Below are 12,173 nucleotides of genomic sequence, written 5' to 3' on the forward strand. Positions count from 1 at the left end.
GAAGGAAGGAAGGAAGGAAGGAAGGAAATTGTCCAATGGTTAAGAGAACCAACTGCTCGACCAGAGGACCCTGGTTCAATTGACAGCACCTAAAGAGCATTTCTTTACTTTTATTCTTGACTTTTTGAGGTTTGTCCTGACTTTCTGGTAATGACGGACTGTAACCTGAAACTGTAAGCTATAATAAACCTCTCTCTCTCTCTCCTAAGCTGCTTTTTGTTAGAGTGCTTTATAATAACAACAGAAAGCAAACTAAGGCAGAAACCAATTGGTAAGGAAGCAGTGTTTTTTTACAGCAGTAGCCATCAAACTGAACTGTACCCTAAGGACAGTGGAGAGCCACTGAAGGATTCGGAATTGAGATGGGAACTTAAAATTTTAAAAAGGTTTTATTTTCATGTAAGAATGTTTTGTTTGCATGTATGTCTGTGCACCATGGGCATGTCTCGTGTCCTTGGAGATCAGAAGAGTGCCTCAGATTCCCTGGAACTGAAATTACAGATGGTTGTTAGCTGCCATATGGGTGCTGGGAATTGAGCACCCTAGCTACAAAGTAAAAATGGACTAGAAGGGAAGAAACTGCAGTGTGACCATTTATGGTTAAAATCAAAACACAAAAAACTAGCCGGGGGGAGGCTGGAGATGTAGCTCAATTAGTAGAAGGCTTGCATACAAAAAGATCCTAGTTTTGGTCAGGCAGTGGTGGTGCATGCCTGTAATCCCAGCATTCAGGAGGCAGAGGCAGGTGAATGTCTGTGAGCTTGAGGCCAGCCTGGTCTACAAAGCATGTTCCAGGACAGTCAGAGATGGTATACAGAGAAACTCTGTCTCAAAAAAGAAAAAAAAAAGTCCTGGGTTTGAATCTCACTACTTCATAAAACCCTAGTCGGGCAGTCGTGGCGCACGCCTTTAATCCCAGCACTCGGGAACCAAAGACAGGCAGAGCTCTGTGAGTTCGAGGCCAGCCTGGTCTATAGAGTGAGTTCCAGGACAGGCTCCAAAGCTACACAAACTCCCCCCTCAAAAAAACTAAAAACAAACAAACAAAAACCAAACCTGTAATCCCAGTACTTAAATGGTAGAGGCTAAGAACTGACGAGGCAGCACTGAAGGGACACTAGTCCACTCAAGCATATGGCTCTGGCAGGCCTTGCCCTTCTCCCCGTTCAGTTAGCCACTAAGGTCTAATATTTCCTTAGCATACCTAATTAAAACTAAAGACCTCATCCTAATACGGGGTTCTTCCTTTACCTTTATAAACCGCCATAAGCTTATGTGCCATGTCTGTCCCCCTCCACCCAGAGGCATTCCTTTGTCCTCCAGGAGAAATACTCCTGCCCCTTCCCTGTCCCCTAGCTCCTTTACCACAGCATCCTAGCCCATTCTAACAAAGACTTTCTCTTTTTCTCTTAAGAATGACACCTGCTGGGGTTGGAGAGATGGCTCAGTGGTTAAGAGCACTGACTGCTCTTCCAGAGGTCCTGAGCTCAATTCCCAGCAACCACATGGTGGCTCACAGCCATCTATAATGAGACCTGGCGCCTCCTTCTGGCTTGCGGGCACACATGGAAGGAATGCTGTACACATAATAAATAAATTAAAAAAAAAAAAAAAGAATGACACCTGCAGCCGAGCGATGGTGGCGCACGCCTTTAATCCCAGCACTCGGGAGGCAGAGGCAGGCGGATCTCTGTAAGTTTGAGACCAGCCTGGTCTACAGAGCTAGTTCCAGGGCAGGCTCCAAAGCCACAGAGAAACCCTGTCTCGAAAAACCAAAAAAAAAAAAAAAAGAGTGACACCTGCAAGGTCATTTGTTGCTCTTTTTCTGCTTCAGTCAGAAAGCAACCACTTTAATTTTTCTTCCCTGCTTAATAAGGAATCTCTCTGTGAAAACACGTTTGGGTGTGGTTTCTACGCCATTCAAAGTCTGAAAGGAAGCCCCTGCTGCGCCTGATTCCCTTTCAAATATAGCAATCACAAAATGCCCAATTGATCCTGGTGCAAGCCTTTAATCGCAGCACTTGGAGGAGACAGACGCAGGTGGTTCTTTGTGAATTTGAGGCCAGGTCTACGGAGCTAGTTCCAGGACAGCCATAACTATTACACAGAGAAACCCTGTCTCAGAAAACCAAAAATAAAATAAAATGTCCAAGTCAGTAGACAATAAGATTACAAATATTTACTTCTAGAATAGACAGTCTCCAGTGAAGGTGGGCCTGCTTTTCATCAGTGCACTCAAGCTGGAATATTCCCAAAATCTGCATCATTTTCCTTACTTGGTCAAAAACAGAAATCAGAGTAACTAACAGTTCTGCCCCGTGGCCAGGTAGCGATTTGGGGTAATTTAATAAAATATTCACTTCTCTCATCTGGAAAATGGGCTTTTGTTTTGTTTTGTTTTTCTTTTCTTTTCAATTTTAACTTATGTTAAGTCTGTGTGAATATATGCCATATATGCGCGAGTGCCAGGACACCCAGAAAAGGGAGCTATGTTCCCTGGAGCTGAAGCTACAGGTGGCTGTAAGCAACACAACCTGGGTACTAGAAGCTGAACTTGGGTCCTCTACAAGGACAGCATTTGATTTTAACTGCTGAGCCATCACTTCAACCCCTGTTCTAAACACTCCAGAACCGAAAGAAAGGAAGAAAGAAAGGAAGGAAGGAAAGAGGGAAAGAAATTGTTCAATGGTTAAGAGAACCAAGTGCTCAACCAGAGGACCCTGGTTCAATTGACAGCACCTAAACAGCAGTGTACAACCATCTGTTAACTCCGGCCGCAGAGGATCCAAGGGCCTCATCTGGTCTCTAAGGACACTGCATGCACGTGGTGCACAGACATACATGCAGGCAACACACTCATAGAAAATTGTTTGTAGTGGGGAGTGGGAGACAAAGGCTAGCCTAGTCAAGTCAAAAGAAAGAAAAGGGGGGAGGCTCTAGCCATATGTCATGGTACCACCCTCTCTCTCCTAGCCTCCTTGGGCACCAGGCACACACATGGTATGCCTGTATAGATATAAGAAAAACACTCACAGACATAAAATAAATAAGTATAAAACAAAACAAATCAAAATTTACAGGGGGTTGGAGAGATGGCTCAGCAGTTAAAAGGCTAAAAGCATTTGTTGCTCTTGCAGAGGACCTGGGTTCAGTTGCCAGCACCCACAGGGCACTTTCCAACCATTCTTGACTCCAGTTTCAGGGGTCCAGTGCCCTCTTGTGTCTGTGGGTACCAGGCACACATGTTAATGCACATTCACACATGCAGACAAAACACTCATATTCATAAAAACAAAATAATTTATTTAAATAAATGTTTCTGACCTGCTAATAAACATAGAGTTTATTTGTGGTATTAAGTTTTCATGTGAGAACTAGGGAAAACACTGTCCTTTTTCAGTGGACAGGAGCACAAGAAAGATAAGCAGGCCCAAAAATTTATTATTGTGTATTTGCTTGCTCCTCAAATTACCTTGCAAACATAACTACATGCAAAAGCAGTAAGATGAAATTTACACAGGTATGATAATTTCTGTCAGCCTATTGCCCCTTGAAGTGTACTCTCAAACTGTTCCTTAAAAAAATAAATTATACATATTTATGAGCCTGGCATTGTGGTGCACACCTCAATCTCAACACTTGGAAGGAAAAGCAGAAGAATTTTCTTAAAGTTCAAGGCCAGTGTGGTTTGCATAGTGAGTTCTAGGACAGCCAGGGCTATGTAGAAACCCTGTCCCCCAAAAATGTATTTTTTCAGTGTGTGTAGGCATGTGTGTACCCTCAGAGGCCAGTTGGATCCACTGGAACTGGAATTATAGGTGGTTGTGAGTCACTTGACATGGGTGCTGGGACCAAACACAAGTACTTTAGACGAGTGAGTACGGGCTCTTAACCACTGAGCCATTTCTCCCCTCGTGACTTGACTTTTTTTTGGGGGGGGGGTGGCGTTTTTCAAGACAGGGTTTCAACTATGTAACCCAGGCTGGCCTGAAACTCATTATGTAGAACATGCTGGTCTCAAACTCTGCCTGTCCCTGCCTCCACAGTGCTGGGATTAAAGGCCAAAATATCCAGCATTTTTTGGTACTAAATTTTAAATTCCTTTAATTTAGGTATATGAGTGTCTTGCCTGCATGCAAGTAAGAGTATTGCATGTGTGCCAGGTGACCTTAGAGGTCAGAAACGGGTATTAGATCTCCTGAAACTCGAATTGCCAATGACTGTGGGCTGGGAATTGTACCAACATCTTCTACAAGAGCAACCAGTTCTGATTCTGGAATCAGGCTGTCTGGATTTATACCTTGGAACTAATATTGCTTATCTGGATAACATCCAGCAAACTAAATCTCTTTAGGCCTCAAGTTCCTCATCTATGACTTAACCTTAACACCTTCCAACTCGAATAGCAGGATTACTAAATGAGGTCATGCAGAAGAACAATTAGCAAGAGAGTAGTAAGTGTTGACAACTTAGGCACATGGATGTTTGCTATAAATGACTAACGGTGCTGGCCGGTGGTGCTGCACGCCTTTAACCCCAGCACTTGAGTTTGAGACCGGCCTGAGCTACAGAGCAAGTTCCAGGGCAGGCTCCAAAGCTACAGAGAAAACCTATCTCGAGAAAAAAAAAAAAAAAAAAAAGAGTAATGATGTGATGCCAGTCTATAGCTAACTGTGACCTAGACAATTGGTAAATTTAAGAACCTCCCCCAGAGCTCTCATATCTAAGACCATCCATGTGTAAATGAGGGTTGTCGATGTCAGATGTCCCTGCCTCTTGGTATTGTGGACAGACCATATAGGATGCTTAAAACGGTAAGCCCATTTGGGTGGAGAGGTGTCACACTCAGTAGTAGAGCACTTGTCTACACATGCACATAGCTTCAGGTTTAATCTACAGCACTGTTAAGAACAAAAACATGCAACATGCTCCATAAACGACACCTAGTGTTGGGCCTACTTCAATTCGGGACAAGATAAAATGTCTCCAGACTGCCGCGGGGCATCGAGGACTGACTCCGTTTCCCTAAAAGGCTCCATGCAAGAGGTCTCCAACCGAGCTCAGCCAGGGGCCCAGTACCTGAGTCGCCCCCTGCGCTGACAACCTGGACATCAGGCCCCGTCTGCACTCCGGGCGGCTGGCGGGGAACCGCGCCGCCGCCGGTGGAGTGTTCTTTAGGTTCGGGATCCATAGAGATGGATCTACAGGCGGCTTTAGCGTGAGTGAGGGCAAGGAATCACGTAAAGGGATGGGGACCGGAGACCGTAACGCAGTCAAACCGCAGCGGTCACGAAGCCAACCTCCAGCGATGACGTTTCCTCCGCAGTGGGCTGGAACCACCACGCCGCAGAGCCGAGGGCGTGACGCCGCACTCCCCTACAGCGCCTGCGCCACTTTCGCGCCACAAATTCGAGGTGGAGCGCTCTTCACGCGCCTTTGGTGGACCTCTCTACCCACAATTCCCCCGGCTCGCAATCATTTCCGTGGGCGCATGCGTCCCTGCTGGTCCCGCCTACAAATCCCGTGGTCCTCTGCGAAATGATATTTAAGTGTCGTCCGTTGTCCTTTTCGGTCTCATTTTTCCGTGCGCCAGGTAAGTGCTGTTCTCTGTAGTGGCTTTTTTTTTTTTTTTAATTAAGAAACAAAAAAACCAAACGCACGCTGTATCCGCGGCTGGCTACGATCTCGCAGAGATCAGCATGCCTTTCTTTTGATTAAAGGCGTGAAACACCACGCGTGGCTTTTCCTTAAGAATCAAGTATTTCTGACGGTTTTTGTTGCTTTAAGAGCCCGCGTGAACATAGCGCTTCCCATTCGTGATTCTGTGTAACGTCGGTAACTGGAGCAGGGAGGTTAAATACGTTTAGGGGTCTTCAGGACCTCGAAGCAGGAGGACTTTGTGAAGGACAAAATGGTGGCGGCGGTGCAGGGCCATCCCCGATGATGATTTCCTTTTCACAGACCTGTACTGATTTCCATGAGGATAAGTAATTCTGAGGAGGTTGGCCCAGTACCTAAAGTCTTTTGCCCCCACCCAGTTAAACGGAGGTGTAGAAATAACCAAATGCCAATTCAATCCAGATTTGGGATGATTGCATACGGAAACATGGAAGCACGCGTCCTTTTTAAGAGTAAGTACTTAATGGCTTAACTCCTTTTTGGTGTTTGCTTAGTTTTTGGTGACTGTAGGTGGTAAATGTGTTACCGGGATGATATAAAAGCTGAACTCTCTCTTTCTGATGCTGCAGTGGAGAAAAAAGAAAAATCTCTGAGTAGCACAAGTCTGTAGCAGATAGCTAGGTTAGGTTTAGCGGGAAGTCTGTTGCTGAAGTGTTTTTGTTTCCATTTTCTCTTGCTCAGAAATGGTTGATGAAAGCGGAGTTTACACTTTGGAAGCAGGCTAGATGGACCTTGCAACTAAGACGTTTTGCTGGCAGTTGAGGTGGGTGTTCATGGTTCATGCATGCGGAGAAGAGAGAGCGCATCTAGATCACCACTTAATGATGAGTGTAAATGACAAGCATATGCCTGAATTGTAGTGATGTCATTTTTCTGCTGAAAAGTGGGCTGAAAAGGATGGAGGGGGTACTGGGTGACTAAATAACGAAACTAATTTGGTTTTCCTCTGTACAGCATCGGGTAGCAATATTCTGAGGAATGCAGATGACCTCCCAGGATGAATACAGGTAATTGCCCAAATGAGCCTGCTACTCTCCCATAGCTGGAGAGTCTACAATAATGGGAAAACTTCGAAGCAGCACAGCCCTCTTTCTAAGCTGCTCATGTGTTCTGCTTTTTAAAGGACACCAGCTTAATAAACTCACTCATTAAAAGCCAAGTCACTGTCAGATGATTTGAATCAATGCACTGATGCTCTGTGAAGGTTGAATTAATAGCATGTTAGAGTTCTGATGGCAGTTGGTGGTGATGAAGGAGGCCTGGTTCATCCTGATGGTTGAAAATAACTGCTTGCTACTCTTTTCCAGGTTGTCCTGATGGCTTGTGGAAAGGTGAGTTCATTTTCTTTTTTTTTTTTTAAGTTTTTCAAGACAGGGTTTCTCTGTAGCTTTGGGGTCTGTCCTGGCACTAGCTCTTGTAGACCAGGCTGGCCTCGATCTCACAGATCCGCCTGCCTCCCGAGTGCTGGGATTAAAGGCGTGTGCCACCACTGCCCGGCTGGTGAGTCCGTTTTCATATTGATGGAGCGGAACATGTTTAGACTGGGTTTGTAGCCCTCCTTTAGTCATAGTATCCTGGTGTTTCTCTGATAGTTCAGTTTGGCTCCTTATTTCTCCTAGATAATAAGTATCTCAAAATCAAGCAGGACTGAATATTTTGCTAGTGTGGTAACTGACAGAATTGGTTTCATAAGAGCCAAAGAATAATGAGCATGATTTATATAGCATGTTCCTGCTGGCTGTTAGGAGTAAGAGAACTAGGTATGGTGGTACTTTGCACTGAGGATGCAAGGGGAATCTTGAGTTCTGGGGCTACACAGAAACGCTGTCTTGGGAAAAATAGACTAACGATTGGTATTAGCTTTCTGGAGTTTTAGCTAATTAACTTTCTTTATTTAGGAGAAGATAATTCCTGTCTGCCACCAATCACCAGCATTCAGAGGTTAGCAGATTTATTATTTTTGGATAGGATTCATGTAGGCAGTTTCTGTGATGAGTCAACTAGCTCACTATGACTACCAATGAAAACATATGAACACCTGAGAAACTGAGAAGTAGGGTGTGGGTATGGCTGTAAATCAAGCCTTTCGTCCAACAGTTTGCTCTTTTTCGCAGGTTCTGTTAGCAGTGGCATCCTTGCTGGTTCAGAGGTAAGTACAGTGTGTTCATACATGTGACATTGGGTTTCAAGTTCCTAAAGGCACTTGAGTTTCATATGATGACTTTCATGGAATCTCGTTCGGCTGATGGTTGCTGTTGAGACTTGGAAATCTGAATTTATCACAGAAAAATGGGTTACATCAAGACAATTTATTGCAGGGTTTTAAACATTTGACTGTCTTGTTTCAGATCTGGTGTCTGCCCTAGAGCGGAGGAACCAACTTTGCCAGGTAAATGCTTTTGTGATGTTATTTGCTGTATAAACTGAGTATCGGTGTATAATGCTTTGATCTAGTGAATTCCTGCTCACCAGTGATGAGTTGAATACCGCCCCAGTCTGATAACTGTGGAGAAAGGTATTTTCTGAGTTGTGAGATCACCCTGGATCAATTGTGAGAACTATTTTTGAGTTAGTGCATGAATTCAATAAAATAAGCTTTCATTAGAAGCAGTAAGAATAATGGCCTTATTCTCTGCTCTGTCTTACAGGAAAGTTGAGCACATCTTTACTCTGCTGGAATGAGGTGAGAGCATGGGTGTGTAAGGTGTGCTGTGAACTAGTCTCCCTATGAAGAAACTTTCACATGTCTTACTTCCTGTCCTAGCGCCAGAGCCTGAAAAGGTGAACCCACTGGGGCTGGCTGGGGGAAAAGAGGAAGATTTGTTCCAGAAGGAACTGTCTGAGGGATTGAGTTTTTATAGAGAGGAAAGAATTGTCAAGTGATAAGAGATAAAAGGTGGCTTGTCTTTTCCCAGGTCTGAAGAAAGAAGGAGGAGCTTGTGAATGGTAAGTATGGTATTGAATATGGGCAGGTTGGAGTTTTGGTTAGGCAAGGGGTATCTGGAAGGCAGAGGATTGTCCATGTGGGTGCATTTGGCATGCTACATTAACTTAATTAAAACTTACAGGAATGCAGATCTCCAAGAACAAAGATCTCTATTTCCTCGATAATTTGGAGTTGTGTGTCATCATTCTCTTAATAAAATTATTTCTTTGCAATTTGTTGTTTGGTTCATCTGTTTGGGTGGATTCTGGGAATTAGGGTCCAAAGGCCTGGTAGCATGTGGCTTCTTTGAAACTTCTTACTTTTGTCCTGTAAATTTCTTTATTGTATTGGCTGTCCTACAACTGCGCCCCCCCCCCGCCCCATGGGTATAGAATGTACCACCACCTGACTTGGTCAAAAAGTCTACCTGGGTCAGTACTACATGCCTTTAATCCCAGGCAAGGGCAGGTCAGCCTAGTCTATACTATAACAGCTAGTTCCAGGACAGGCTCCAAAGCTGTAGATAAACCAAAAGAAAGATGCAGTTGTGGGATATGGCAGTTACCATTTATATGAAGGTCTTTGGTATTTAACACTGGACTTTTGATGGCCATGCTTGCCTAAAGTGATACAATGAAGCCCCATCTCTACTAGCATTTGAGGGCGTGGTGCATTTGATCTAGTTTTTGTTGATACTTTTCCTGTTTGGATCACAGTGCTGAGGATCAAGCCTGAGCACTGCCAGAGTAGTACCAACTGAGCTACTTTTACCCATATCCCTTGAAGGTTGCATGGTTTCTAAGAATCACAAAACTAGCATTGCTAGTTAATGTGCTGGGAGGTTTTCTGGGAACTGGATTTGTTTTCCACTGTACCCTAAGATTGTGAGTTGCTATCAAGCTTGCCACACCAGTTTCCTATGCTGTTGTAGTCCCCAGGTTAGGCTGTCCTTAACTGAAAACTTGTCTGCCAATACCGGTTGCTTGAGGGGGATGTTGAGCCCTAGGTTTCATGATGTCCTCTGGATCATTTCAAATTCCAGCTGCTAAACAGGATGGCCATACCCTATCATGTAGCTTGCAGCACTAGCACAAAGTCACAGGTGAATCTGTTAATTCCCCCAATAGAGAATAAAGCCAAATTTGAAAATGGGTAGATAAGGTCTAAGTCCATACATATACAGGTTACAATAACTTCCAGCATTTCACGAACCATCTGTCCTTAGTCAAGGGACTTGTAAACCAGAGGCATTTTGTCTCATGCATACTAATCCAAACTTAGAATGTAATTTTTGGTGTCACAAGTCCTGTGCTGAAAGACCAAGTAGTAACAGGGCTGGAAACAGACTGTCAAACTACTCTGTCTTGCTGTTTCACTAATCCGCCAAAATGATAAAAGACGAAAAGTAATTATTACACCAGAAAAAGGGACAGACCTTGGCAAAAAATTCTTAGGCAAGGCTGTGGACTATGAGGAGCCATTGTGATTCTAACAAGAGTAGTTGTGTCGAGGTGGGGTGGGGTGGGGAGGCTGGAGAGATGGCTCAGCAGTTAAGAGCACATACTGCTCTTCCAGAGGTCCTGAGTTCAATTTCCATGGCAGCTCACAACTGTAATTGTATAATCTGTAAATCTGATGACACCATCACACAGAAATACATGCAGGCAAAACAATATGCATCAAATAAATAAAAATAGTTGGAGACAAGGCCAGAATGGTTGATTTATAGCAGCAAGGAGTTGGATGTGAGATTACTGGTGAGATCATATGCAATCCCAGTCAGTATCATCTTAGGCTACACAGCAAATTCAAAACAATTGGAGAAAGATAATGCACACCAAAGAAACTGCGGTTGTATTTCAGCTCTGTCATCTGGCTGTCAGAATTCATACCCAGGTTGTTCTTCCCACTCAAGCACCAGGGCACTCTGCCACATGTGCACTAATGGTTCCCGGATTCTGTTCTTTTTTTCGAAACAGGGTTTCTCTGTGTATTTTTGGTGCCTGTCCTATGACTAGTTTTTTTTTTTAATTTATTTATTATGTATACAATATTCTGTCTGTGTGTATGTCTGCAGGCCAGAAGAGGGCACCAGACCTAATTTCAGATGGTTGTGAGCCACCATGTGGTTGCTGGGAATTGAACTCAGGACCTTTGGAAGGTATTGCTCTTAACCACTGAGCCATCTCTCCAGCCCCATGACTAGTTCTTGTAGAGCAGGCTGGCCTCAAACTCAGAGATTCACCTGTCTCTGCCTCTTGAGTGCTGGGATTAAAGGCATGTATCACCACTGCCTGGCTCAGGGTTTCTTTTTCTTTTTTTTTTTTTTTTCAAGACTGGGTTTCTCTGTGGCTTTGGAACCTGTCCTGGAACTAGCTCTTGTAGACCAGGCTGGTCTCGAACTCCCAGAGATCCGCCTGCCTCTGCCTCCTGAGTGCTGGGATTAAAGGCGTGCACCACCACTGCCCGGCCAGGGTTTCTTAATTTAAAGCTTTGCAGCATATATTTGGGAGAGTCTCTCCCACAAACACACACTTTTATTTTTAAAACACACACCCTTTTTTTTTTTTTGCTTTTAGTCTTTTTTTTTTAAAGATTATTTATACAGTGTTCTTTCTGCATGTATGCCTGCATGCCAGAAGAGGACACCAAATCTCATTACAGATGGTTGTGAGCCACTATGTGGTTGCTGGGAATTGAACTCAGGACCTCTTGAAGAGCAACCAGTGCTCTTAACCTCTGAGCCATCGGTCCAAGCAAATGCACAGATCTTTGTCTTTTTTGAGATGGGGTTTCAGTTTCAGTCCTCCCTCTGTAGCCCAGACTGGCTCAGTCTTTTGAGTATTGGAATTAAAGGGGTGTTCTACCACACTTGACTTAGATGTTTCATATTAACCTTGCAAATTTGTTTTCCAAAGTAGAGCCTTTTTTATTTTTTCTATTATGGAGTCTCAATGTGAACAAATAAAACGATGTGGTCTCTACTTTTCAAAACTGACCTAAACGGATTGACAGTTTCACTTTCCATCTTTAGTTTTCATTTACAGCCAAGAATGAAGTCACACGTTTGGCTGTGGTGGCACTTGCCTTTAATCCCGGCACTCAGGAAGCAGAAACAGACCTGTGAGTTCAAAGGCCAGCCTGTTCTGCAAAGTGGGTTCACTAAAACCTGGGCAGATCTTGGTGAGTTCGAGGCCAACCTGCTCCACAGAACGAGTTCCAGGACAGGCTCCAAAGCTACAGAGAAACCTTGAAATATTTAGTTTTTGTTTATGGTCAAGAATGAAGTCACGCGCCAAGGTGGTGTTGGCACACGCCTTTAATCCTAGCACTTGGGACACAGAGGCAGGCGAATATCTGAATTTGAGACCAGCTCGGCCTACAGAGTGAGTTCTAGGACAGCCAGGGCTACACAGAGAAACCCTGTCTCGAAAAACAAAACAAAAGCAAAAGCAGAAAGAAAAAAGAAGGAAGAGGCCGGGCGGGGTGGCGCACGCCTTTAATCCCAGCACTCGGGAGGCAGAGGCAGGCGGATCTCTGTGAGTTCGAGACCAGCCTGGTCTACAGA

The 12,173-nt window shown here is 44.3% G+C and overlaps 1 protein-coding gene, 1 long non-coding RNA gene and 7 other non-coding genes across 10 annotated transcripts in view; 8 read left to right on the plus strand and 1 right to left on the minus strand.

Annotated features, from left to right (window-relative positions):
- Positions 1–5,191, minus strand: part of Slc3a2 (solute carrier family 3 member 2) — an 18,760-nt gene extending 13,569 nt beyond the window's left edge. Inside the window, exon 1 of the mRNA XM_005351894.2 lies at positions 5,080–5,191. Coding sequence (XP_005351951.1) covers positions 5,080–5,191 — 112 coding nt within the window. The remainder of the gene's footprint in view (positions 1–5,079) is intronic.
- Positions 5,192–5,523: 332 nt separating this feature from the next.
- LOC101996978 lies at positions 5,524–8,838 on the plus strand. 2 transcript variants are annotated; one of them, XR_001228999.1, is made up of 11 exons: positions 5,524–5,593; positions 6,082–6,131; positions 6,361–6,442; positions 6,634–6,686; positions 6,987–7,010; positions 7,578–7,620; positions 7,794–7,828; positions 8,028–8,068; positions 8,328–8,362; positions 8,595–8,625; positions 8,748–8,838. It is a non-coding gene; the product is annotated as an uncharacterized LOC101996978 (long non-coding RNA). The 2 variants fall into 2 exon arrangements; XR_258369.2 differs by having other exon boundaries at positions 5,532–5,593; positions 8,595–8,838.
- Positions 6,202–6,277, plus strand: LOC113456618. The gene has a single exon (XR_003377375.1). It is a non-coding gene; the product is annotated as a small nucleolar RNA SNORD26 (small nucleolar RNA).
- Positions 6,496–6,564, plus strand: LOC113456617. The gene has a single exon (XR_003377374.1). It is a non-coding gene; the product is annotated as a small nucleolar RNA SNORD27 (small nucleolar RNA).
- On the plus strand, positions 6,845–6,917 carry LOC113456616. Its single transcript, XR_003377373.1, has one exon. It is a non-coding gene; the product is annotated as a small nucleolar RNA SNORD28 (small nucleolar RNA).
- Positions 7,663–7,726, plus strand: LOC113456615. Its single transcript, XR_003377372.1, has one exon. It is a non-coding gene; the product is annotated as a small nucleolar RNA SNORD29 (small nucleolar RNA).
- On the plus strand, positions 7,890–7,958 carry LOC113456619. The gene has a single exon (XR_003377376.1). It is a non-coding gene; the product is annotated as a small nucleolar RNA SNORD30 (small nucleolar RNA).
- Positions 8,144–8,211, plus strand: LOC113456620. Its single transcript, XR_003377377.1, has one exon. It is a non-coding gene; the product is annotated as a small nucleolar RNA SNORD31 (small nucleolar RNA).
- On the plus strand, positions 8,402–8,527 carry LOC113456555. Its single transcript, XR_003377322.1, has one exon. It is a non-coding gene; the product is annotated as a small nucleolar RNA SNORD22 (small nucleolar RNA).
- Positions 8,839–12,173: the final 3,335 nt, after the last annotated feature.

This window comes from Microtus ochrogaster, chromosome 8 (genome assembly GCF_000317375.1).
Source record: "Microtus ochrogaster isolate Prairie Vole_2 chromosome 8, MicOch1.0, whole genome shotgun sequence".
In the NCBI taxonomy this organism is placed as follows: domain Eukaryota; kingdom Metazoa; phylum Chordata; class Mammalia; order Rodentia; family Cricetidae; genus Microtus; species Microtus ochrogaster.